This window comes from Mercurialis annua, linkage group LG3 (assembly GCF_937616625.2).
Source record: "Mercurialis annua linkage group LG3, ddMerAnnu1.2, whole genome shotgun sequence".
Classification (NCBI taxonomy): domain Eukaryota; kingdom Viridiplantae; phylum Streptophyta; class Magnoliopsida; order Malpighiales; family Euphorbiaceae; genus Mercurialis; species Mercurialis annua.
The window spans coordinates 2,014,134-2,040,447 of record NC_065572.1 but is presented as its reverse complement, the minus strand read 5'-3'; the positions used below and the strand labels follow the sequence as shown (position 1 = coordinate 2,040,447).

The following is a 26,314-nucleotide window of genomic DNA, read 5'->3' as shown; positions in this document are numbered from 1 at the left end:
AAATTTGCCTGTTCCCCCCTCATCCGTGCTTTTATATATAGTATAGATATATGAAGTTTGATCACTTGAAAATATTCAGTCTTTATAATTTTTAAACATTTCAAAAATATAAATTCTAACTCAAATTTGATAAATATATTTTAACTGTAGTTATAATTCAGTATTTTTTCCTTTGAAAAAGGGCAAACTTTTTTTTGCTTCCATTGTAGCTAATTTTAATAATTATTTTTTATTGAAAAATATATAAAATAAAAATTGTATGTAAATCTATCTAGTTTACTATAATTAATTGAATTTACTAATATTGGACCAAAATCAAAATTTTAATAAAATGTTAGAACACAATTAAAGAAAGTGAAAAATGTGAGTAAAAAAGAGTCGCCATCTAGTGAGAGTGGCATATTTGTCGTCATTGAGAGAAAGAGACAATGGAGTCAAATGACGTCTGGAACAAAAATTAAATTTTGACAAAGAAAATAATTTAGTATTGAAAAAATTCCATGCTTATCCCCATGGCTTGAACGTTGTATAAATTGAGAATAATATGATTAGCCATTTGCAACTGAAGTAACCTGCTTCCTTTCTCAAACAAAAGAAAATGGCTGAAATAAAAACTGATAGTAAGAACAATAACACTCACGAGCACCGTCTTCTAGTAGCGGAATCCGATTTTTCCGGCCAAAAACCCGTCAAGACCGGCCGTGTAGCTTCACTTGATATCTTCAGAGGCCTCACCGTTGCGGTAATCCACCTCACTCATTTTCTTTTTCTTTTTTCTATTTTCTATTTTTATTTTCACATTTATTTAGTAATTCGATGATCAAAGACTGCGGTTTGAAATAAGAGAATATCTCTCATTCATGAGAATTGTCACAAATGGGTCCATAGCTCAGTGGTAGAGCATTTGACTGCAGATCAAGAGGTCACCGGTTCGAACCCGGTTGGGCCCTTTTTTTATGTAATTTTTTTGTTATTGCTGCAGATGATGATTTTAGTCGATGATGCTGGAGGAGAATGGCCGGAAATTGGACATGCACCTTGGAATGGCTCCAATCTTGCTGATTTTGTTATGCCATTTTTTCTCTTTATTGTTGGCGTCGCCATTCCTCTTGCTCTTAAGGTCAGTTTTCTCTATGTTTTTGTATCTTTATAGGTAGCACGGGCACGGAAAACGGGACACTTAGACACAGACATGGCGAAAACAGCCTTAAAAACCTGGCTTCCTGTATTATTGCACATTTAACCATTGAGTTTTTGTCAAAAAATACGTTCATATTGGAGCCTTGCAAACACATTGAGTCCTTCCGGCTATTTCCGTTAGAGATGAACTCAATGTATTTGCATGGACAAAAATAAACAGAAGGACTTAATTTAGATGAAATTGATAGTGGAGGGACGCAATGCGGACATTTTTTTTATTACATGAACTCAATCGTTAAAAGTGTGATAGTACATAGCATCCCGTTAAGCCTTATTTTAAGGTTTTTTTATGTAAAAATGAAGCTTCATGTCCGAAATGTCTCTAAAACGGGGCAGTTGATTGAATGAAGTGTTTGTGCTACCTATTAAAACTCCATGTGTGTTGATAATCTTGTTCTTGTTCTACGCAGAGATTCATAAGCCGAGGTCAAGCTATTAAGAAAGTTATATTCAGAACTATAAAACTCCTTTTTTGGGGTATTCTATTACAAGGTTGGTTCATTTTGCTGAAAGTATTATAAATTAATGCATGCTTTGAGATTGATTTGGTTGTATTAATGTGTTGTATAGGAGGCTTCTCTCATGCTCCTGATAAACTGACTTATGGTGTTGATATGAAGGAAATCAGGTGGTTTGGCATTCTTCAGGTAATCTTGATTTTGAATTTCAAATTCTTTTTAAATATTCGGTTTGAATCAAGAAATATCTTACAGCATTCTTTTCATTGTAGAGAATTGCTTTTGCTTATGCAATACTGGCACTGGTGGAAATTTTCACTAAAGATGAAGAAATACCTAGAGATTTGCCGCCTGGTCGGTTCTCTATGTTCCGGTTATACTGCTGGCACTGGTAAGTTTATATATGTGTTGACCTAGGGATGTAATCTAGTCGAGTCTAGTTGAAATACTCCCAAACTCGAGCTCTGCTCGACTCTAAAATTTATGCTCGAAACTCGTCTTGAATATGATGGATTTTTTTATTAGGGGTTCGAGTTCGAACTCAGTAGAATAATTGAGACTACTCGATTTTCTGTATAAAATTTTAAGATTGAATTTCAATATCAAAATAAAGGTATTATAGTAAATGTACATAATAGGATACAAAAGTAAATTAACTAAAACTCAATTAGGCTCTTGACACGATATTAATCGAGTTGATTTTCAATCTTCCGAGTAGCTCGTGAATTGGCTCGGCTAGGTTACAATCCCTTATCAGACCGGTTGACAGTAATTGTGATTTTTGAAATTGCAGGGTGATCGGAGGATGTTTACTAGTAACTTACTTGGCTGTAGTTTATGGAACATATGTACCCGATTGGCACTTCACTGTCCTTGATATAGACAGTCCTGATTTTGGAAAAGTTTACAATGTAAGCCTCTGGCAACATTAGTCTCATTCATATGTACTACTTTGGCCATAAATGATCTTCTTGGTATTGTTATATTCTTTTCTATATGATATTAGTATTGTTTCTTCTTTCAATGCTTATAAAACAAAGTGAAAATTGATTTTATTCTACAGTGGTGGTAGTAATTTTGTGGTGCTTATAATGTTTCGGCTTACAGTTATATGCTGTGTTGATTTCAGGTAACCTGCAATGTCAGAGGACAACTGGATCCTCCTTGTAACGCAGTCGGCTACGTTGACAGAAAAATCTTAGGACTTGCTCATATGTATCAGCATCCAGCTTGGAGAAGATCTAAGGTGCTTTATTTTTTATTTTATTTTATTTTACTTCTGTTTACCATTTACTAAATTTAAGATGATGAGTTAATAAATCGATGGGATTATAGAATTTATAAGTTCCGAATAAGTGCTGCAGGCCTGCTCAGATTATTCCCCACACGATGGACCTTTCAGGATCGATGCTCCATCATGGTGTCATGCGCCTTTTGAACCTGAAGGAATCCTGAGGTAAGGCATTATGGCTCATAGTCAAAGGTATTATTTCGATGAAGTAGCAGCTGGTTATGAAGAGAGTTCACACGAGTTTCTTAATTCCAAGAATTATTCGATATGTGCAGCACAATATCTGCTATTCTATCTGCTGTCATTGGAGTTCATTTTGGTCATGTGCTTGTGCATTTTCAGGTCAGAATCGTAATTCAATATATCTGCATATATAATTCTTTGTTTTGATCCAAATCCTGCTTGGCTTGGCTGATGAATCTTACAACTACAGGATCATGCAAGTAGGCTGAAGCATTGGATTCTGATGGGACTTGTTCTTCTCATCTTGGGTTTAATTCTTCATTTCGCTCATGGTGAGAACTCATTTGAAACTCTTCCAAGTTGTGCTGTATAATTTCTGCTTATCTTTATGAATTTTGATGGATGCTGTTTTTCTTTGGTATTTTCAGTTGTTCCCTTAAATAAACAACTATACACTGTCAGTTACGTTTGTGTAACTTCCGGTGCTGCAGCGCTGATGTTTTCAATCATCTATATTCTGGTATGCTACTGTCGTGAAATCTTAATACCCTGATTGAATTGTACTATCCCAAGAACATTCCATTCAGATTGTAATTATAGAAATGCATGTAAAATCCTGTGATCCAACCTAAAATTAGCTAGTTTATTGCCTTTTCAGGTTGATATTGCGGGTTTGAAATGGCTGTTTCTACCACTTGAATGGATTGGGATGAATGCTATGCTGGTTTATGTTATGGCTGCTGAAGGGATTTTTGCTGGCTTTATTAATGGCTGGTATTATGATTCCCCTCGTAATTCACTGGTAAGTTGTAGTACAATCTGGTCATGTTTTTACTCGGGACATGAACAAACCAAACCAAACCGGAAATTTTGGTTCAGTACTAAATTTTTTAAAAATTGATTTTTTGATTCAGTTCGTATTTTAGAGTAAAAAAATTATGCAAAAATGAGCTGAACCGAAAAACGAACCCAATTGAACTGAACAATGAACTAAACTGTTTGGTTCGAGAATTACAATTTTTCAGTAGAACTTCGAACATGAATCGGGTGGCCTCGAGAATTACTTGCTATCAGCTTTTTCGGGTTTCATTTGCAAGGCCAATGCGCTTAATGAACTCGAACACACACAAATGATCTGTTTTTTCTAGGTTTTGTTCCCCTTATCCACAATCAAGATTCAAGAACTTAATATCTTTTTATCTAATTGTCATTTGACGACTTATATATTTTTTTTGGCAGATAAATTGGATTAAAAAACATATTTTCATCGGAGTTTGGCATTCACAGAGAGTAGGAATTCTACTATATGTATTATTTGCAGAGATTCTGTTCTGGAGTATTGTTGCTGGCGTCTTGCATAGGCATGGAATTTACTGGAAGCTTTGAACTACACATTTGTTGCATATTTTGATCAAGTTCTGAGAAAGCTGTGTATGATTTAGCTGTTTCAAGTATTATTTCTTCACAGTCAAAATGCAATTTAATGCAGTTGATATAAATACTGTTGCCTTCTATGTATATTGTTTTTTAGAAAATCAATAAGATTGTTCATCGTTGCAATTAATTTGGTTGAACCAATATTGGTTTCATATTGGACATCAATTAATCTAGTAATGCTGTTTTTTATTTTTCAGCATGCTAACTTTTAAAATGATGTTATTGCACATCTCAACTTAGTGATAATAATTCATCGATGGCAAATTGAGATGACAATAAATTACAAAACATAGTTTAAGAAAATATATACAAGAGGTCTGTTTTAATGAAAAATAATAAAATAGTGATTATTGTTATAAAAATATTCCAATTTCACAAGTTTTCGTGGAAAATTTGAGCTGAATAACTACTTCCATATGCTATATTAATAATATAAATATTATAACTATTTGAAGATTAAATCAAGTTAAAATATCATAGAAATTATAGCATCGGAAAACCTACAAAACAATTATTGAAGTAAATGATAATAACAATATAGAAAAATATGTAGGGTTATTTTTCTCTCTCCTTAAAACCTCTCGGCACAAGTTAGAAAACAGTTATTTCTCTAACGTACGCTGGTGCTGAAAATGGCGAGGAAAAGGAGTCAGAAGAAACAGGTTTCCATGGCGGATCTGACTGATAAGCCCGATGATGCTAATTGTGCCCAAGTTACTGAGATTCACGAAGGAAGTATTGTGGAAAACCATGAGATTCTCAATCTCCCTGATGAAATTTGTCATGATGCAGGTCTTGATGGATCTGACTGTGCTAATGTGGAAGATGATGCTAATGAGAGTCATGTTGAGCCTCCGAAGAAATGGAATGCTTTGTTCTCCAATAATCGAGAGAGAAGTGAATCAAGCAAACTGGATTTTATTTCTCCTGCGATTAAGAATGGGGAACGAGTGGTCTATTTTAATTCAAATGAAATTAGGGCAGAAGAGGAGAAGTGGAAGAATGCAATCGTTGGCTGTGTTTATGGTATGTTCCCTAGATTCGAAAGAATTGCTGCATTTGTGAAGAACAGGTGGGGAAATAGAGGGCTGAGGAATGTACACAGAATCAATTCATCAATGTTCTTATTTGAATTCGATACAGAAGATGATTGTAATGAAGTTTTAGGCTCTGGCCCTTATACTTTTGATCAGAGACCTTTCTTGTTGAAAAAATGGCACCCTCGCATGGCCATGGACCTCTCTGCTATTAGAACAGTTCCTGTTTGGATACAGCTCCCTGGCCTTCCATGGGAATTTTGGGCAAAAGGAATTCTGAGTAAGATTGGTAGCTTCTGTGGAAACCCTCTGTACTGTGATCAATGCACCATCAACAAATCTAAGCTTGCATATGCTAGGATTCTTGTTGAAATGGAAACTAATGGTGAATTTCCTGAATCTGTGCAACTCTATGATGAAAATGGGAACTGCTTTTATCAAAGAATTGTGTATGAATGGAAACCTGTGTATTGTGACATTTGCAAGAAGTTAGGGCACTCTAAGAATAACTGTAGATCAGTTGCTAAAACTAATCAGCCAGTGAAGACTAAGAATGGCCCTATTGTAAAGTCTACAAACCAGGAAGAGGATGCAACCCTGGAGGAACCTAAAGATAGTATTGTGGATCAGGTTGTCATAGTGGAAGCAAAGGAGATCACCCCTCCTGGATCAAAGAAAGCAGATTCAGGTAATAAGGGTTCCAAAACTTCTGTTAATATGTTCAATGTTCTTGCTGAGGCTGAAAGACCAGTGTTTGGTGATCTGGATGTTAATGCTATTGATAGCAGTAACACTAGAAAAAAGGATAAGATTGTTCCTGTATTAGGAATTGTTAAGAATGGTGTAGGAGAAATTGGGCAGGGTAGGAAGAAGAAACCTACCAGACCCTTTGAATATGTTTAATGTTAGCAGTCTGGAATATAAGAGGATTAAACAATCCTCTTAAGCAATCTGAGATTGCTAGTTTGATTAGAAGAAACAAGTTAAGTGTTGTAGGTATTGTTGAAACTAGAGTTAGTCATGCTCAGTTTGATAATGTGTGGAAGAAATTCGGGAATAAGTTGCCTAATTGGGGTATCTTGCATAATTACTGCTGCTCTGATATGGGAAGAGTTTGGATCATATACAATAAAGACATGGTCAATATTCAGGCTATTAAGATGCATAGCCAGTTTATCCATTGTCAGTTAGATTGTGATGGGATTTCCTTCATGTGTACCTTTGTGTATGGGTCGTATGTAGCTCATGATAGAATTGATTTGTGGAACCAATTGAATGGGATCAGTCTGAATATAAATCTTCCTTGGATTATTTTAGGAGATTTCAATGCAGTGATAAGCAATGCTAACAGGTTAGGAGGGAATGATATAGATGTGCAGGCTGCTAGTGAGTTCCAGGATTGGACAATAAATTCCAATGTTAATGAGCTCCCCCATTCTGGTAACCATTATACATGGTGTAATAACCAGTGTGGAGATAATAGGATTTGGAGGAAGTTGGACTGGGTTTTTGTGAATGAGAGCTGGATGAATAGCTGGGAGGAATCTTTCTATGTGGTTCATAACCCTGGAATCTCTGACCACTCCCCCCTGGTTGTTTCTCTCAACAATGGAACGTACATTAGGAGATCCCCTTTCAGATTCTTTAACTCCTGGTGTGAGCACCCTAACTTCAGTGCTATCATAGATGATGGTTGGAAAGCTAATTTCAATGGATGCATGATGTATAAAGTGTACCAGAAGTTGAAGATTGTGAGGAGGAGTCTTAGAGCTATGAACAAGGAAGTATTTGCTGACATTTCTAACAAAGTAAATGATACAAAGAAGTTACTTAATTCTCTTCAAACAGATATTATGACAGATCCTTTCAACAGTCATCTGCAGGAAGAGGAAAGGGCAGTCTGCTATCATTTACAAAAACTGATCAGGTAGGAAGAGTGTTTTATAAGACAGAAGTCTAGGATGCAGTGGATAAAGCTTGGTGATCAGAATACCAAGTATTTTCACAAGTGTGTCAAGCAGAGACAGATTAGAAAGAAAATTCTAGAGCTTAAAATGAATGATGGGAGTAATTGCTGCAACCCTGACTTGATTAAAAATGCTATTTTAGATCACTATAAAAACTTTCTGGGTACTGAAGTTTCTAACAGAGCTTATACAAATGCCAGAGTGTTCAATGAAGGATATACTCTTGGAGATGCTGATAGGGAAATGATTGACTCAGATTTTACTTCCAGGGAGATTAAAGAAGCTATATTCTCAATCAGTGATGACAAGGCTCCAGGGCCAGATGGGTATAACAGTGTTTTCTTTAAAAAATGCTGGAATATAATCGGAGATGAGGTCACTCAAGCTATTATGGAGTTTTTTGATACCAAAAAGCTGCTGAGACAGGTGAATGCTACTAACATCACCTTAATTCCAAAAATTGGGAACCCTACTGTTATTGGTGATTATAGACCCATTGCTTGTTGCAATGTGATCTATAAGGCAATTTCAAAGCTCCTGACAAACAGACTTAGACTGGTTATAGACAAGATTGTTCATCCCAGCCAATCAGCTTTTGTTCCTGCTAGAAGTATTGCTGACAATATACTTTTAGCTCATGAAATTGTTAAGGATTATCACAAGGGGCAAGGCGACAATTGCACAATCAAAATGGACCTTCAAAAAGCTTATGATTCGGTGTCTTGGGACTTCATAGAGGAGGTTCTCATTGGCTTTAGGTTTTCCAAGAAAATTATCAAGTTGATAATGGTTTGCATCAGATCTCCAATGTATTCCATAATGATTAATGGAGAAGAGGTTGGGTATTTTCCAGGAGGGAAAGGGCTAAGACAGGGGGACCCAATTTCCCCCCTTGTCTTCGTTCTGTGTATGGAGTACCTTACCAGACTATTATTGCAAAATACTGGACCTAGCTCTGGGTTCTCTTACCATAAAGGGTGCAAGAAGTTAAAGATTTGCCAGCTGTCATTTGCTGATGATTTACTGCTGTTTAGCAATGGAGATTTGGGGTCAATTCAGATCTTTAGAAGAGTGATTGATGAATTCTCTGCCTGCTCTGGTTTGTCCCCTAACAATCATAAAAGTCACGTTTTCTTTAATGGAGTTTCTAGTGGAACCAGAGAAGAAATCAAAAATATGTTGGGGTTCAAAGAAGGTGAGATGCCTATCAAGTACCTTGGCCTCCCATTGTTCTCTACTAGAATGAGTAAAGGGTTATGTGACTCTATAATCCAAAGAATTACTGTCAGAATTGATAACTGGACGTCTAAATGCCTTTCATATGCAGGAAGGTTACAGTTGGTGAAGTCAGTTTTAATGAGTATGCACATTTATTGGTGCTCAATTTTTGTGTTGCCTAAATCTGTGGTTAAAGGGGTAGAGACTGTTTGCAGGAGCTATCTGTGGCATGGTTCCAATTCCAACAAAAAATGTGGTCTTGTTGGTTGGCCAGAGGTTTGCAGAAACAAAAATGAGGGAGGGCTTGGAATTAAGTCCATAGATACCTGGAACACTGCAGCTGTTAGTAAGCATATTTGGAACCTTGTTACTCTGAAGCCTTCAATTTGGGCTAGTTGGGTAACAGTCAACAAGCTTAAAAAGATGAGTTTCTGGGGTATAACAAAGCCTATAAACTGCTCGTGGAGTTGGAGGAACTTATTGAAAATCAGAAACAAAGTCAAGAAGTTTTATGATTACAAGTTAGGGAATGGTAGCAAGTTTTCTTTCTGGTTTGACCCTTGGCTAGATGGGTGTTCAGTTATAGACAGATTCCCAGAGATAAATATAAATGATGCAGACATTCACAAAACTGTTGTGGTTAAGGATCTGTGGAAGGATGACAATTGGAACCTACCAGATCCTATTGATGAAGCTACGAACGAAGCCTGGAACTACATAAAGAATAACCACAGGATTAATCATTTGGAGGATGTGATTAAATGGAAAGGTCAGAAGAATGGTGTCTTCACCATTAAGAGTTTGTGGTCTGGTATAAAGACTACTAGCAGTAAGGTCCCTTGGCATTCGCTTATTTGGTTTGCTGAACATATTCCAAGACATTCTTTTATTGTCTGGATTGCTCTGATGGGAAGACTTCAAACCAGAGATAAACTTTTGAAATGGAAGGTTATTGATACAAATGTCTGCCCCTTGTGTAAAGCTGCTCCTGAAAGCATCTCTCACCTTTTCTTTGAATGTAACTATTCTGGCATAATCTGGAAAGCAGTGATGGAAGATTTAAACCTCAGCAGGCATGAAGTTAGATGGAGGAGAGTCATTAGCCTTTTCTCTCGGAGGTGTACTGGAAGATCTTCAATGACTAAGAAAAGGAAAATTAGCCTTTGTGCTACAATCTACTGGATTTGGATAGCAAGGAATGAAGCAGTGTTTAATAACAAGATTATGCCTTGGAATCAGATAGTAATGAGAGTCAAGGAAGCTGCAAGAGCTAGATTAAGTCTATAATTGTTGGTTTTTTTTTTGCTGGCCTGTGAGTGCTGGTTGGGAATTTTGATATCCGTGTGTATTTTCTAAAGCTGGATTGAGCTTTTTAGCAATAAAGTTGCTAGTCTTTGGTTGATTGACCAAAAAAAAAAAATGAGCAATAAATTAAATGGTTACGCGGTGAATACTATTTTCTCACAAGCGCTTCCCTTTTCCAATTATCTATATCTATATCTATCTATATTTATATTTATTTATATTTATACTATATATAAAAGTACGGATGGGGGGGACAGGTAAAATTACTGAATAATCCTTTTCAGTTTACTACTAAATAAAGGTTTTATAGTCATTAACTAATTAGTTATTTAATTAATCACCATTGTAATTAAAGTCCTAATTAGAATAGGTAGCTAAATTATCTCCAATTTAGTTTTTAGTATGTAAAAAATAACTAAATTGTCTCCAATTAGTAGGAATACCTATCTTTTAGTTTGATTGAATTACAAAATTAAAATACTGTATTTGGTCAATATATTATTATTTAAATTTCTATCATATTATTTTTAAAGATATTATTAATAAAATTAAGTTAATTATTTAATTATGGTTATTATAAAATCAAACGAAGAATAAATTCAGTATGAAAAAAAGTTTAATAACCAAATATATTATATTTATTTTTATAAAAATTCTTAACTAATTTAATTTTAATTATAAATAAAAAATTGGTATAATTATAATAAATTTACTAATATATTCATTGACGGGTTACGTTACGAGCCACGTGCATAGCACGTAATGCGAAATTAGTATAAAAAAAACAATATAACCATGCAAAAGGAGCAAGATTCATATAATTATTTTTAATAAATGGTCCAAAATAAACAAATTATATTAGTTGAAGACAATAATAATCAGTAATCACCTATCATATGATCAAAACGGACTTCATAGTACTTTTTTAAGGAAATTCAAATCACACTCCTTTTGTGCTTCCTTTTTTGGGGTAAAAATAATTTTCTTATTTTCTTTCATAAAAATATATTTCTTTGAAATTTAATTTATAAAAATATTCTTTGTTTGAAAATTTATCAAAATTTATCAAAAATATTTCTATACCAAAAATAGTCAATTGTAATTTTTTAAAAATAATCTAAGAAAAAACATATTTTTGAAATAATAATTTAAAAAGCGGTTTTTTTTTCGTTTAATAAAATAGAGATTTTTTTTTAAATCCATTTTTTCGATAAAGCCCAAATAAACTATATGAGAACAAGTAAGCCCATAAGGGCCCAATTTCATGAAAATTTTCTCTATGATATGAATCTCAGCTCGGCATCTCCACACTGTCGTCTCCAACAAGTCTGAGTCCAAGCAAACCACTTTATAATACTTCCCTTGTTCAAAAACAAATCAAAATTTTCATTAAATTCCTCTCTCGTTTTTAATTCCATTCAGTTCAATCTATATAATTAAATTTTAATTTAAAATATGGCTACACCGATGGCGGAGGACGCTAACATGGAGGACGATCAGTTAGCGGGGATGACGACGGACGACATCGTCAGAGCGTCGCGTCTTCTCGATAACGAGATTCGCATTCTTAAGGTTTTCCGCAAGATCTAAATTTTTATTTGTTATGCTTATTTGTTCGGTTTTTTTAGGGTTTAGGGTTTGTAAATTTTTTTGTTATTGATCTGGAATTTAGGAAGAGTTGCAGAGGACGAATTTGGAGTTGGATTCGTATAAGGAGAAGATTAAAGAGAATCAAGAAAAGATTAAGCTTAATAAGCAATTACCGTATCTTGTTGGTAACATTGTCGAGGTAAAAAATTATTCTACATCTTTTGTTTTGTTTATAAATTTGTCTTAAAAGTAAAAAAAGAAATAGGTTACTGAATTGTTTATTTTAATCTGATTATTGTTGCTTTAAATTAGCAAAGTAAGTAGAATTTGCTATGTAGGAAAAATTATGGACACCCCTAATAGCTCATATAAGTTTAATTTGTAATCCTTTGTCTTTTACTCTGCTACTTTGAGATTGTATAGTATGCAGAATTTAGTTGTTTACTTGTGCATTGTGAAATTGTCTTGTCAGCGAGCTCCTTACCTTTAGTGTTATATTCTATGGTTGGGTTAGTTGTATCAGCATAGTGGCGTGACAATGTTTAGTATGATTACTTTTATTTGCTCTGTTGTATGTAGATTTTGGAGATGAATCCTGAAGATGAAGCGGAGGAAGATGGTGCTAATATTGACCTTGATTCTCAAAGGAAGGGTAAATGTGTTGTGCTGAAAACATCTACTCGTCAGGTAAGCTATCTTGGATTTTAACTATATTCCAACAGCTAAGCAGTTTTTTGGAACCTTGATGCTGTTATACTGTGATACTCTGGAATTATCTTTGTGGTTATCATCTGTCATGGTTTTACTTGTGCATTTATTGCAGACAATATTTCTTCCAGTTGTTGGTCTTGTTGATCCTGACAAGTTGAAGCCTGGTGACTTGGTTGGAGTCAACAAAGATAGCTATCTTATTTTGGATACTCTTCCATCTGAGTATGACTCAAGAGTGAAGGCTATGGAGGTTGATGAAAAACCCACAGAAGACTACAATGATATTGGGGGTTTGGAGAAACAGGTAGCTATAAATTCTTAAGGATGCTTGTAATGTAGCATTTTATGTTTTAAATGATAGATGCTGAATTAATTTTGTTATATCTACCATAGATCCAAGAACTAGTTGAGGCAATTGTGTTGCCCATGACTCACAAGGAGAGGTTTCAAAAGTTAGGTGTTCGTCCTCCTAAAGGTGTACTCTTGTATGGGCCTCCCGGAACTGGGAAGACATTGATGGCCCGTGCTTGTGCCGCACAGACTAATGCTACTTTTTTAAAGTTAGCCGGTCCACAACTTGTACAGGTAATAAACTATATTCAATAGTATATGATTCTTTCTTAGCTATGTAAAGAAATTATGAAGACTTGATGCTTCTAATTGTTTATCTAAAGCACTCTTGATTGTCTGCTATAGTTTGATAATTCGGTTCTGCAATACAATTTTCTGACAACATATATATAAATATTTGCCTTTGGATTTTCTATTTTCTTCATGCTACCGAGATGAATGTTCTGGAAGTATAATGCTACGAAGCAATTACTTTGTACAACGTTATTTTATTTAGCTACAGCCACCAGAGAGTAACTCAGCGTATATTGTGCAGATGTTCATTGGTGATGGTGCCAAACTTGTCCGTGATGCATTTCAACTTGCAAAAGAGAAATCGCCCTGCATCATTTTCATAGATGAAATTGATGCTATTGGCACAAAGAGATTTGACAGGTATGGCACATCTTTGCCCTTGAGTAGACTTGTGTGTAGATTTTATCTGGCAAAGCAGATAAATGATGGCATAGCTTTTGTTGAATTCTTTTTTACTTATTCAAATATTTTTCATTTGCCACAGTGAAGTGAGTGGAGATAGGGAAGTACAGAGGACCATGTTGGAGTTGCTTAATCAGCTTGATGGTTTTAGCAGCGATGATAGGATTAAGGTTGGTTTATTACTGTATTACATTAAATTGTTTTTGTTTGTAATTAGATTTCAATGTATTCTGGTTGATCACTTTGGAGACATTATGCTTAGTTGATTGATGGATTTTGAGATGGCTCTTGTATTTTGGTATTATAAATTGGTAGTCTTATGTTTTATCTATAGACCATAGTAATTTCATAAACTCTCTTGTAAATCTAGGTCATTGCAGCAACAAACCGTGCTGATATCTTGGATCCTGCCCTCATGCGTTCTGGTCGATTGGATCGCAAAATTGAGTTCCCTCACCCAACTGAAGAAGCAAGAGCTCGCATTTTGCAGGTTCCACAATTTAGTATCTTTATTCTTGGAACTATGTATAGAGTTTACAAACAATAATACTTAATTGATCCTTTTTGTGAAATGTTATAGATCCACTCAAGGAAGATGAATGTTCATTGTGATGTGAATTTTGAAGAATTGGCTCGGTCCACTGATGATTTCAATGGGGCTCAATTGAAAGCTGTTTGTGTAGAGGCTGGGATGCTTGCTCTTCGCCGAGATGCAACTGAGGTACTCACTCTCTCTTTCTGTCTCTCATATGCATCAATTTGGATCTCATACTTTTCTGGGCTATCTAGATGATGTTTTGAAATGTCAAAATGAAAGCATATTTGCTTGTAATGCTAATATGTTTGTGAAAGCTCCTTCATTGATAGATTGTGTTACTGTGTATGTTTTAATCCACTGTTGGAACAAGCCACTATATATATATGCATTTATTTATCTCATGAAAGATTATATGTACAGTGGAAGACACCCAAAGTGTATATTCGCATGTTATTTCACTGTTTAACGTGACATGATTTCATCGAAATCTCTTACAATATTTGGGGCAAACTTCTTGATGTTTGTAAATCTCTTAGTAAACGTCACATATAAATGCTCCTTGATGTTGATGGTTCTTCCCTTTGGAAGCTCCTCCATCGATGGGTGGTCTCATATTCCATCGCCTTTGGGAGCAGCTTTGCTGTGATTACCTAGTGGGACTTGCCATGAGACATACATGTATATCTTATCTTCTTTGTGGAAATTCCATGGTTAATTAATCTAAAGTGATTTAAGGGTTACTTTATCAATAGACCCACTATATTTGAAATAAAATTGATCATTTATTGTTGGAATGATAGATTTCTGTTAATTTTGTTATATAGATATTAGTTTCGTTAACATGGTATGGAATGTGAGACTGACGGAGATTATGCTTTGTTTGGATATGAAATCAGGTGAATCATGAGGATTTCAACGAGGGTATAATTCAAGTTCAAGCAAAGAAGAAATCAAGCTTAAACTATTACGCATAAATTCAAACATTCAAGGGTAAAGCAAACTTCAAGTGTAGAATTTCGTTTCACGTGAGAACTGCACATTTCCATGTATCTTTTGCTGGACCTTGAGTTGTATTGTTAATTGATATATTATGGAAGTGTTTTTTTCATTTGGAAATCAACAGATAGATAAATATTTATGTTAGTTTAAAACCATGGCAGTAACAGTTATAAGTTTTGGAAAAATCGTGATAACCCCGTATTAAACAAAACTCCTATACTATAGTAATATAAATAAATTGATCACAGATAGCCTAATAGATTCTAGAAAGTTAAAGTGCATATTTGTTTTTTAGCTATTTATTTAAAGGCTTAATCACTAAAAAAAACCTCACCTTTTAACCCCTTTTCAGTTATATCCTGACATTGCAATTTTGTCAGTTGCACCCTAATTTGCACCTTTGGGTTTCAATTCCACCCTCAAAATCAAATTGGATTTTTTTTCACTTGGGAAAAATTCATAAAAACCCTTATAAAATACTCGTTTGAACTCTTTTCCACATAAAAAGTTAAAAATGGATGATTTATTTTAACTTTTTTCAAATGAAAAAGAGATCAATTTAGTACTTGAGGGTGGAATTGAAAACCAAATATGCGAATTAGGGTGCAACTGACAAAATTACAACGTTAGGGTGCATTTGAAAAGGGGCTAAAAGGTGGGGTTTATTTTGGTGATTAACCCTTATTTAAAAGCCGAAGGTCACGCCTCATCCCTCAACGATTTTTAAAGAGAGCTGTTGGTAGAGTTTATTTTGAATGTTACTTGAAACATTATGGAAGTGAATGGTGTTCAAGAAATAAGAGATACACTTTGACCAAAGAGTCATTGTGTTTTTTGAATTTATGTGTCATGATTTATTAACTCATACTTAACCATTTTGATTGACTAATGATAATAATATACTTTATTTTTAGATCATTTAACTTCAAAACTATACAAAATGACACGTTTAGAGGCTACATTGAGTCAATTTGAAAGGCTAATTGACCCAAAAAAAGAATATTATCTTCAATTGATTTTAAAATATAAAATATTAGTTTTAACTGATGAAATTTAAGTATGAATTAATTGGATATAATATTTAAATTTAATAACCACTGACTAATTGATCATAATGCATAAATTTAAGAACCCTAATAAAAAAGCCTTTTAGTAAAACCTAAATGTCCTTATTGAAAACAAAAACGCTAACGCGCCTTATATTAGAATTTTTTTTTATTTCTTATCTAGCAGAAACTAATCGAACCTATTTCCGCTATTCTGGATTCTTATTGAGCGTAGCAAGAATCCTTTGAACGACACACTTCCAATGCTAGACAATATTGCTGAGCAAGTTTTAGTTGGACTAAACAATATGAGTTGACTCTATTTTCGTTCAACATTGAAACTCTTCTATAAAATAAGTTTTTTTAGAAATAATAACTGCTTAATTAGAAGGAGCAATCTTTTTTTGAGAACAAAAAGTGGCAATTTAGACCAGAGTCAAAAAAATTCAATAACATATAGCTCATTAATATAATAAAACATCAAAAACTCTCTTAATTGTATAAAAAAAAATTAAAACACGCCAACTATAATTATAACTTTTACTTGAAAAAATATAATAAAATCCGGAAAAAAAATATCTAAAACTCCGAATAATACAGACAGAAGATCCGCTGTAAGGAGACCATAAATGCTGAAACTCTTCCCTAACACTTGACTTCCTTGAGACCATGGGCAAAGTACATAAACGTAGGATCCGTAGCACCGTCCTTGTAGTATGCAAACACCAAGCTCCCATCATCATGCATGCTCTCCCCCACAAAGCTGCATTATAGAATTTAAATCGGATCATTAAAATTTATATAATACTACATAAATTTTAAAATTGTATTTAAGAATTTTTAAAATTGGACGTACAATTGAAAGTCGCTGAGTTTCGGAAGCAGGAATTTTGTAGCTGCTTCAATGTTCTTTTTAAATATTTCTTGCTTCTCTGGCTCTAATTTTGCTGACAGCAACTTGATGTACCTCTTCATGAATGTGACAAATTGCTTCTTGTCGAAAGTAGGCTGTTCCTGTAAATTATAACATCAAACAACTATATTAGATACCACAATCGCTAAATAACGTCAATGTTATGCTGTAAAAACTTTGGCGTGTTTGCAATTACAATCGTGTTAATGTCAGATACAAATTATCAATTACCGTGTTTTGCAATTACATTACGCTAATCATCATTTTTTTATAATTCGACTTTCCGATAAGATGATGTTGACTTGGACATTTATTGATCCAACACGACAATGCTAATATTGTTAAAATTCAAAGTTGATATTGTAATTACAAGACACGTCAACAATCATGATTTTATTCTACAACTAACCCTAAAAAGGTTTTATCGCGATGGGGATCGAGAAAGCTCGAAGTTGTTCATGAAAATAATTTCTCAAAAACCGATACGAGTCTAACTAACTAACCTGAAGCCGGAATGTGTCGACAATATCAACGACTTTAACAGCCTGATCATCGACACCTTCATCTTCTCCTCCTTCTGCCGAAGGATTAGCTCCAATATTCACATCAACTGCTCCTTGGACAACCCACTGTAATAAGGAAAAAAAATTACATTCAAATTAACAATTCAAAAACTAAAAATTAAAATTTTTAAAAACATTAGAATACCAACCTTTCCCTCAACTTCCCACAGCATTCCATTCTGGATTTCATTGTAAGGGAATGAGTCAGATAGAAGCTCGTCACCTGAAAATTCAAAATCATAAATTCAACAATTTTATAACAAATTTGAAATAAAAACACTCAAATTTTGGCTAATAATTAATCAAGTAAAAAAAACATATTCTTCTTATATTTATATAGCCTAAGATCATGAATTAAACTACAATTGAACGAAAGTAATCGATAAACAATAGAATTTAACCAACGAGCTAGTATAAACGTTAGGCAACATTCGGTCAAGGTTACGGTTTCAATTCCTCTCACAAACGATCCCTTAATTATATATAATAAAACAACAGAATTTACCATGCATAAAAAGTTAACGAAACAAAAAAAGAATACAATTTTCACCTGTGAGAAGATCTTGATAAACAAGCATGATTATATTTTAAATTAAACAAATAAAATTTGTTCTGTTTTTTTTCTTTTGATCAAGTTGTACGCACAGAATTAATGGAGAATTCTTGAGGGAATATAGGGGAGCCAGAGGCGCCGAGTATTTATAGAAAAATTACATGTAATTTCTGACAATCTTACCCTTCTTAATCCTGGTAGAATTTGGACTCAACAGTTTCCTGTCGTGCGTGCTAAGTAAAATTATTACCCTAGTCAAACAGTTTAAATTTGGAATAATAAGAGTGATTATTTATTCTAATTTTTTTTTTGAAATATATTTATTCTAAATTTTAAATATACTAAAATAATTACATTTTTTTTCTTGATTAGATTTGAATACTGTATTTACGTAAATGTTGATTATTTTATCGAGAGTGTATGTATGTTTTATAAAAAAATTAAATTAGGCGTTTATTTTACAGTGAGGGTGTAAATTAATCAATTTTGCTAATGTGTTATTCAAATTTTAATTCGGGAAAATTTATTATTTAAAAATGCATTTAAATTAGAAAATTATCATCAGAATATAATTTGAACCACTCCCATATCGATATTTATTAACTTTTCTTTAAAATAAAATATCTTATATAAATGTATATTAAAATGAATTAAACTTATTCATATGTAGATAGTGTTTTAACTTATAATAAACAAATTTACTCAAAAAAAAACTTCTAATAAACAAATAAAGAGTCAACGCGGTCTACAAATTTATATCTCGAGATAAAATAAATTTATGTTAATTTTTTAGGTCATTTATATCAAGAAATTGTATTTTTGAAATCAAATAAGTCCATTTAACTTTTGGTTAATCTATACCGTAAATTTATGTTCTGAAATCAAATAACTTACATTTTGAAGTGTATAATTTTGAGATTACTTGACTTAAATTAAAAGAGTTTTTGATCTAATTGATTTAAAAGTTAAGATTAATTAATTTAATTCTGAAAAATAAATTCTTGATCTAATTGAGTCAAAAAAATAAAATGAGAAAACACAAACTTGAGGACCGCGTCCTTTGCTCTTGATAAACTATTGAATATTATATTTATCAATTAAAATTAAACTCATAAATTTTAAATTCCAATCTTAATTAAAAACTGGATTAGGGTCCAATCAATTAAAAACCTTGGTGAACAAAGATCCTATAATATGTAGTTTATGTGCAAACATTCAGCTTTTGTCAGTAGCAGAATCAATAAATTTAAAATGATATTAAAATAGGAAAAAAAAACAAGTGTTGAAATTAAAGAATGGACCCACCTAAAAAGAGGAAAAGACTGAGAAAAATAAATACATAGGCGTGATGTGATTATTTGCAGCAGCGTCTGCTAGATTCGATGTATCAGAGTTTTCACAGCTTTGTAACTTTCTAGCAACCACTTACTATTTTTTTTATTCTACTTTAATTATTCTAAAATGAATTTATATTTTCAAAAAAAAAAACACTACTCTTTCCTTCTCAGAAACAAAAATTACATTTCCATGAAAATTAAGAATTTTTTTATCTTAATTAATTTATTAAATTCCTAAAGAAATGACTTTATTAAAAGATTTATATAACATCTTTTTAATTTTTAAAAAGAATATTATTATTATTATTACTAGTATATTCAATACTATTATGTTGATAATTTTAATTTTAAGTTAAATTAACATTAATTGTTACTATATTTTTCATCTTCATTGTGATAAAAAGTAGTAGTAATTTTTTTATAAGACGGAATGAGTCGTTTTTTAACTGTCCATTTGACCAAATTTATTTATTTTTTGTAAATATTACTACACTTTTATAATTTTTTGGACGAATTTAATAACACATTTGTCTTTTTAATGACTTAAATAATTTAATTTATAGAGTATTAATCATTAGAGATATATAAATTATTAATCTAAATTTTAAAATGATGCTTTTTAATGAATATAATTTTTACTTGATGGACATTTTAAGAAACATTAGGATTATATAAGATGATAATAATATAATATACAGTAATAAAGATTATATTATAAACTTTTGAGAAAATTATATCTAAAAATATATATTTCAGTCATACACTGAACTTGTTCAATTTCTTAGTAGTTATACAGGAATCCATGAATTAATTCATTAGGGTAGTCTTATCTGTAACAATCCAAATTAAGCAGGTATTGAAATGCTAATTGATATACTCAGCAATCAGTTTATTGTTAATTTATCTGTAGTAAAACTAGCTATAATGATAAATAAATAATAATATAATGCATATTCACTTTCCCTTACTTTAATTATGAGTTTTTACTTTTTAAATTATTATTTTTTCAATTTTAGATCAAATAAAATAAATATACTCTTTCTGTCCCGTATAACAACGAACACATTTCGTTTTTACATTTCTCGTTTGAGAAGTTCGTATCATGTTTTTAATATCATTTTATATAAAAATGTTTTTCTACTCTTCTTTATAAAATTAATGACTATAGTTATAGATACAATTTACAAAACCACCACATGCTAGAACAAATAAAAAAATAACAATTTATTATTATTATAATTCATACGTGAACAACAATTTTTTTTTTAAACAGAACAAATAAATATTGAACTCGAACTTTTTTTAATCATGATATTTTATTAATAAAGAAAAGTTTAATAGACCGTGTGAGCTATGTAATAGAGAATACGTCATCATAAAAATCATAGCGTATCGATTTGAATTTATAATTTTATAATATTTAACATAATAAAAAATATTACTCCCATACTAATTAGAATATGATCTCAAATTTTGTATTTAATCAGTAGTGAAAATTTTGTTTTATTAACAAAATAAGACACGGAAAACCAGCCCTAATCCAGCTAGTTTCTTCACTTTACAATCCACTGAAACAACTAAACAAATTTAACCATTTCTTTAAAATTTTAAAAACAATTAAAAAACCAAAATCACACTAACCAGTTAATATTTTTAACATTATAAATAAATAATAATTCTCGGTTGAGCAACAACCAATGTCAACAACTAGTACACTAACCCAGACACAAATCAACAACGTCCGTTGATCACACTCCCAGAAATGAATCACAGCCGTCAATGACATACAGCAGCGGTTATTAGGACCTCCAACAGCAATCCAACCTCCCCAAATCTAACGGCACAAAACCATCTCAAGACACAAACTCATCACTTCGGAGAAAAAAAGAATAATTATAACACAAACAAGCAAAACCAAACAAAAATAATTCAATTTTTTTTATCATTAAATTACCTTAATCAGCTTCTTAATCATTACATATCTATCTAACTTACATCTAATTACAAAATTTGTATCTAATTTATTGTGTTTCTTGGGTTGTTGTTCTTCTGCCATTTTTTTGTTTAATTTTGAAAGTTTTTAAGGATTGGGCAGTGTTGATTTTGGTGAATCGGGGTGTTTTTTGGTGATGGGATTGGGGAATAGTGAAAATGATGTGGCGGTTGACGACGGAGACGGTGGTGGCGGTGGTGGTGTAGGAGGAGGAGGATGTGGGAAGTCATTTGGGTCGGTTTCTTGTTCAATTTGTCTTGATGTTGTTACTGATAATGGGGATCGGTCGTGGGCTAAGCTTCAATGTGGACACCAATTTCATTTGGGTATGTTGGGATTCTGTTTGAATTTTGATTTATTTGATATTTGTTTGGATTGAAATTTTGAGATCTGGGTGGTGATTTGATCTTATAATTAATATGAGTTTGTGAATTTGGATTATTAAGATCAGATGTATTTAGACAATTGAGTGGATAAGACAGGTTATTGGCAGAAAATTAATGTTTACAGGCGAATTTCCGAGTATGATGTTTTATGTAGACATTTCTAGTGGATCTTTGTTTGAAATTATGTGGTTAATCTGTTTTTGGTTCTTAAGATTTCTGTTAAAGCTTATATGTGACTCTGAATGTACATTTCGAGTAACATTTGCATTTTTGTTGTTTTTTTCGCGGATACCATTTTGATTTGGAGATTTCAGATGCTTGCTTCATGTATGTAGATTAAGAAATAAATTTGTGGTCGATTGTAGTCCAAAACAGTAGGGCTGTCACCATCCGTAGTTAAAATATGATCAGACAATATCGCTAAATATATAGATAACAAGTAATGACTGTAAAAAAAATTAAATCAGCAATGTCCTTGCCCAAGCTGTTACTGCAGAGTGGCTACTCTGATGAATCTATTGTCCTGCTGGTCTGTACATACTGCAGATTAACTTATTTTTATATCTGTTATTTGAGAGCATGAGTTTTAAGTGTTGAAGTTTAAATGCATTATGAATGAACAGCATTTAGCATATGAATTTGTATGCATTTTGCAGAATTTATTGATAATTTATTTGTCGCAGCGTAAATAATAGCTTTGGTTTATCACCCTCTTCTAAATTAGTAGTTGATTCTGCTTTATAGGATCTTTTCAATATTAATTATATTAGTATTTAATTTCTTAATTAAGGGAATGCCTTTTTTGTTACCTTGTCATTGATTAATATCTGTTTTTCGTGATTATCTTCAGATTGTATCGGTTCAGCTTTTAATATAAAGGGGGCTATGCAATGCCCTAACTGTAGAAAAATTGAAAAAGGCCAGTGGCTTTATGCTAATGGTTGCCGTTCACTACCGGAATTCAGCATGGATGACTGGACGCATGATGAAGACCTTTATGACCTAGGGGCCTACTCTGAAATGGTAATTATATACATGGGGTACTTCCTCATGAAAAGCTTACTTCTCTACAGTTCTAAACAATTGCTGTTTTGCTTAAATTTGCTATATATTAAAAAGAAAAAAAAAAGACGTTTTTTTATGTTGTCTTTAAGTTGTACGACTTCTATTAAGATTTCTGGTTGGAGATTACATAGATCTGTTTTAATTCATTCTTGTTTCCGGGGATCGTGCTCGATTACGTAGGTATATGCATCAGCGTTTGCTTATTTGTTTTATTGAATTAAGGATGAAAATGACAATGTACAGATGTCCTTTCTTGTTAACTTCGTATTAAGCTAGAAGCTCTCTTGCCCTTCTTTATATATTTTTAGAAAGTCAAAACTGAGGCAGAATGAGCATGATATGGAGCTACTCAGAAAATATATCCCTTGTTGACTGGCCTGTAGATAGTTCAGACGGTACAGTCTGAATCATTTTTTTAATAATTTGGTGGATTTTGAAAGACCAATTCTGAAATTAATGAACAAAATTTCAGTATGTGGCACACAAGTTTTGTTTGCATAATTACGCCTCAATACTAAAGACACCTAAAAAGTGCTTATGTTTGATAGTGTACGTGTTTGCAATGAGAAATCACAATCAGGAGTGCATTTATCTCATTTTGCATGCACACCGTTTCATTTTGCAATGAGAAATCACAAAGGAAGTTTGCTAGGTTAGATTTTTTAGCAGAGTAGAGCAAAGACATCTTGTATAGTGCAGTGGAGTACAAGTGACTAAACATGGAATCAGTATTTAGCTTTAGAATAGCTCAGAAATTAACTAAAAGGGGAGGGCTGACAAAACATGGCTTGTGGAAAATAACTTTTAGACTCTTTCGAAATAAATACTTAAGTGGTTTTCCCAAAGAGAAGTTGCATAAAATTGAACATAAGAAAATTGGCATTTTATCAAGAAAAGTTACATTGTTAAGTAGGTAGGATTTTAAAATCACAAGGCAAACTATTATAAACCAACAAAATACTGTGGCATGTCTGTATTATAATTGGGGTGATATCAACTATTGGATGTGAGATATCTTTTTTCTTGATCCTCTTTGCAACCTTATTTGGGATCTTAGAATGAGGGGATTTCATACTGGAGAAGTATTGTGTTAATTTCAAAGGAAGAGTGATTTGTAGATGTAAGCAGTAAGCATTGGTTGCTCAAACTATGAAGGTTTTAAACTTTAGCCTCTACTAGGAATGAGTTCGGATTTTTGAGTTGTCATCAGGTTGCTGTTTCTATTGTTTATAGATTTTTCCTTCCTTGGGGCTTTCCTTTTATTGTCTATATTGGTAGCTCTCGGAGATGTTCTTAGGCTTTAGCTGATCAATGTCTAATTTATGGCTTGTACCTTTCTATATGGCTTTTTGTACCCTTGTAATTTAACCTTGAATCTTTCGTACAACTTGATTTCAGTTGCGATCATTGATCCCATGTTTACATAAAACACAATTGACCCAGTTTTCTGGCTCATAGTTTATAACAAATTTTTGCGTTCTGTATGTATGTGCTTGTGTGGATGTGCAGGTAGACGCTTGCAGTTCATTTGCACTTAACAGATTCTTCATTTTCATTTATGTTTCAAATGGTTTTGCAGTCCTTTGGAGTTCATTGGTGCCCATATGCTAGTTTACCGCGGCTTCCATCATCCTTTGAGTAAGCACCATTTCACAGCTATTTAAATATTATTTTGTAACTGTTTTGTTTATCTGTTTATACATTTTCAAGTCATATGAATAGGTGCATGATCGCCTGATATCTGAGTTTCCAATGAAAAAAAAGAAAAATCATTTTTTTTATGTGAAAGAAAGCCGAGCCGAAGAGATTTATCTCCTAGGCCTGAAGTGCTTACTTACCTTTTATCTCTATTTCCGAGCGTTGCTCTTTGTATTAATAGTTATATGTGTATTTCACAGGGATGGGGAATTTTCATCAAATGCATGTAAGGGATCCCTATGTCCTGGTTATTATTGATTTTTCTTTTTTAGTTCTAGCACGGAAGAATTATGGATAACACGTTTGATTGGACCAATATTGTAATGCAGATCATGATCTTCTGGGACAACATGCTATTTTTGCAGAACATACAGCTCCTGCATCATCAGCAACTCATCCATGCCCATATATTGCTTATATTGGACCTATTCATCCTTCATCCTCCAACTCTAGTGGAAGTGTTCCAGATGGTTCTAATTATAATAATCATTGGAATGGTCCTTCAGCACCTGGAGAGATTCCCAGTTCCTACGGTTTTCCTGCCATGTATTGGGAGCACCAGTCCCATCCCTTGTCCACGAGCAGCACTCGAATTGGTGGTGCTGATCAGCCTTCAATTCCACCAGTTACTCAAAGGCCAGCTAGGAACAGTTCCGATCATCCGAGATCTGGATCTTTCGTACATCAATTTGTTAACGGCCACAGGTATGCCGAGCATTCCTTTTCTCTAATGTGTATCATTAGATTTCTTTCTAGTGAGAGAAGTAGTTGGAAGATATTCTACTATTTTATTTTTGTCGGACTTGTCGTTTTATCATTTAAGTGACTGTTAGACATTTTTTTTGAAATATAAGTACTATCATTTTTCGAATATCAGATGCAGTTACATGCCCAAGAATGCTTCTATGATGAGATGCTTGAGTAAGAACATACGCATCATAGTTTGCTGATTGCCTATCAAATTTAAATGACATTTGTTAGATAGACATTTGTTCTGCAGGGTTCAATTTTAATTTTGTTCTAGTCGTAACATTCAACCTCTTGTGCACTTGATTTCTACAGTGTTAATGCTAGAGCCGGTAGCTCAGTTAGTTCCTCGATGAATCCAGCTTACCAAGGAAGTAATGCACGTGCTCGTGACAGAGTTCAAGCTCTTCAAGCATACTACCAACAACAACCTGGAAATTCTCCAGCAATTCGCACACCTGTCATTTCTGGAAGATCCGGCAGCCACAGAGGCTTGTCTCAAGTAGGGCCAGTTGCTTCAACTTCCGATCAGACTGGATTCTATTTCGTCCCACCGGGTGCATCAATTCGGAGCTTCCAAGAAGCAGAAAGTCCCGTGCCTGTTCGATTTCGCGGATGGGAAAGAGATCACGTATCATCATACCCGTCAAGTCAGGTTGAGAGAGAATCGAGTTGGTCATTTCATCAGACTGCTAGCGGGTCAGATCCTGGGATTAGATCCAGCAGCTACCGTCAAAGGCACAGAAATGAGAGAATGTCGTCACAGAATCGATGATTATTTCAATTATCCTTTTGGGTGAAGCAAACTACCACTAATGAAACCAAAGTTATGTATGCTTGAAAATGATGTATTATGCTTGGAGTCTGTCATTGACAGACTCAAAAAAACTGTTGAGTGGCCCTGAAAACAATCTTTCGGCAGCTACCTGGCTGTGTGATGAACTTTGGCATCCTCTAGTTTCTTTGCCTTTGAGGATATTAAAATAATATCACTTGTTGGACAGTTATTGATTTGCACATATATTTGGCTTT

At 33.2% G+C, this 26,314-nt stretch overlaps 5 protein-coding genes and 1 non-coding gene across 6 annotated transcripts; 5 read left to right on the top strand and 1 right to left on the bottom strand.

Annotated features, from left to right (window-relative positions):
- Nucleotides 1-516: 516 nt before the first annotated feature.
- LOC126675271 (uncharacterized) lies at nucleotides 517-4,696 on the top strand. Its single transcript, XM_050369881.2, has 13 exons — nucleotides 517-742; nucleotides 983-1,120; nucleotides 1,611-1,692; nucleotides 1,771-1,847; nucleotides 1,931-2,049; nucleotides 2,452-2,569; nucleotides 2,788-2,904; nucleotides 3,023-3,114; nucleotides 3,225-3,291; nucleotides 3,383-3,464; nucleotides 3,561-3,652; nucleotides 3,791-3,934; nucleotides 4,372-4,696. Exons 1-13 carry the CDS (start codon nucleotides 599-601, stop codon nucleotides 4,516-4,518), a joined length of 1,419 nt encoding a protein of 472 aa, XP_050225838.1. The 5' UTR covers nucleotides 517-598; the 3' UTR covers nucleotides 4,519-4,696.
- Nucleotides 879-950, top strand: TRNAC-GCA (transfer RNA cysteine (anticodon GCA)). Its single transcript has one exon. It is a non-coding gene; the product is annotated as a tRNA-Cys (tRNA).
- A 1,812-nt stretch (nucleotides 4,697-6,508) lies between the features above and the next one.
- On the top strand, nucleotides 6,509-7,537 carry LOC126671160 (uncharacterized). The gene has a single exon (XM_050364883.1). The coding sequence runs from the start codon at nucleotides 6,509-6,511 to the stop codon at nucleotides 7,535-7,537; it is 1,029 nt and encodes a 342-aa protein (XP_050220840.1).
- Nucleotides 7,538-11,405: 3,868 nt separating this feature from the next.
- LOC126674103 (26S proteasome regulatory subunit 6A homolog) lies at nucleotides 11,406-15,125 on the top strand. Its single transcript, XM_050368478.2, has 10 exons — nucleotides 11,406-11,668; nucleotides 11,769-11,885; nucleotides 12,266-12,373; nucleotides 12,510-12,701; nucleotides 12,791-12,982; nucleotides 13,284-13,402; nucleotides 13,527-13,614; nucleotides 13,815-13,934; nucleotides 14,025-14,165; nucleotides 14,879-15,125. The coding sequence occupies exons 1-10, from the start codon at nucleotides 11,552-11,554 to the stop codon at nucleotides 14,954-14,956; spliced, it is 1,272 nt and encodes a 423-aa protein (XP_050224435.1). The 5' UTR covers nucleotides 11,406-11,551; the 3' UTR covers nucleotides 14,957-15,125.
- A 1,341-nt stretch (nucleotides 15,126-16,466) lies between these two features.
- On the bottom strand, nucleotides 16,467-18,174 carry LOC126674016 (translationally-controlled tumor protein homolog). The gene is made up of 5 exons (XM_050368366.2): nucleotides 18,054-18,174; nucleotides 17,653-17,726; nucleotides 17,444-17,569; nucleotides 16,884-17,041; nucleotides 16,467-16,790 (listed from the first exon to the last, which is right to left on the bottom strand). Exons 1-5 carry the CDS (start codon nucleotides 18,079-18,081, stop codon nucleotides 16,673-16,675), a joined length of 504 nt encoding a protein of 167 aa, XP_050224323.1. The 5' UTR covers nucleotides 18,082-18,174; the 3' UTR covers nucleotides 16,467-16,672.
- Nucleotides 18,175-21,161: 2,987 nt separating this feature from the next.
- LOC126673742 (E3 ubiquitin-protein ligase RFI2) lies at nucleotides 21,162-26,285 on the top strand. Its single transcript, XM_050367993.2, has 6 exons — nucleotides 21,162-21,712; nucleotides 22,623-22,795; nucleotides 24,417-24,475; nucleotides 24,736-24,761; nucleotides 24,865-25,240; nucleotides 25,598-26,285. Exons 1-6 carry the CDS (start codon nucleotides 21,523-21,525, stop codon nucleotides 26,055-26,057), a joined length of 1,284 nt encoding a protein of 427 aa, XP_050223950.1. The 5' UTR covers nucleotides 21,162-21,522; the 3' UTR covers nucleotides 26,058-26,285.
- The last annotated feature ends 29 nt before the right edge of the window (nucleotides 26,286-26,314 follow it).

Bases quoted from the DNA above. Each gene is read 5' to 3' on its own strand.
- LOC126674103 (XM_050368478.2), top strand. From the start codon at position 11,552: ATGGCTACACCGATGGCGGAGGACGCTAACATGGAGGACGATCAGTTA. The intron at 11,669-11,768 runs GTTTTCCGCAAG...TCTGGAATTTAG, and splicing joins ACGAGATTCGCATTCTTAAG to GAAGAGTTGCAGAGGACGAA. The intron at 12,983-13,283 runs GTAATAAACTAT...TATATTGTGCAG, and splicing joins CCGGTCCACAACTTGTACAG to ATGTTCATTGGTGATGGTGC.
- LOC126674016 (XM_050368366.2), bottom strand. From the start codon at position 18,081: ATGCTTGTTTATCAAGATCTTCTCACAG. The intron at 17,570-17,652 runs GTTGGTATTCTA...TCCTTATTACAG, and splicing joins TGTGGGAAGTTGAGGGAAAG to TGGGTTGTCCAAGGAGCAGT. The intron at 16,791-16,883 runs GTACGTCCAATT...TCTATAATGCAG, and splicing joins AAACTCAGCGACTTTCAATT to CTTTGTGGGGGAGAGCATGC.
- LOC126671160 (XM_050364883.1), top strand. From the start codon at position 6,509: ATGTTAGCAGTCTGGAATATAAGAGGATTAAACAATCCTCTTAAGCAA.
- LOC126673742 (XM_050367993.2), top strand. From the start codon at position 21,523: ATGGGATTGGGGAATAGTGAAAATGATGTGGCGGTTGACGACGGAGAC. The intron at 24,476-24,735 runs GTAAGCACCATT...TGTATTTCACAG, and splicing joins CGGCTTCCATCATCCTTTGA to GGATGGGGAATTTTCATCAA. The intron at 25,241-25,597 runs GTATGCCGAGCA...TGATTTCTACAG, and splicing joins CAATTTGTTAACGGCCACAG to TGTTAATGCTAGAGCCGGTA.
- LOC126675271 (XM_050369881.2), top strand. From the start codon at position 599: ATGGCTGAAATAAAAACTGATAGTAAGAACAATAACACTCACGAGCAC. The intron at 3,292-3,382 runs GTCAGAATCGTA...TTACAACTACAG, and splicing joins ATGTGCTTGTGCATTTTCAG to GATCATGCAAGTAGGCTGAA. The intron at 3,935-4,371 runs GTAAGTTGTAGT...TTTTTTTGGCAG, and splicing joins ATTCCCCTCGTAATTCACTG to ATAAATTGGATTAAAAAACA.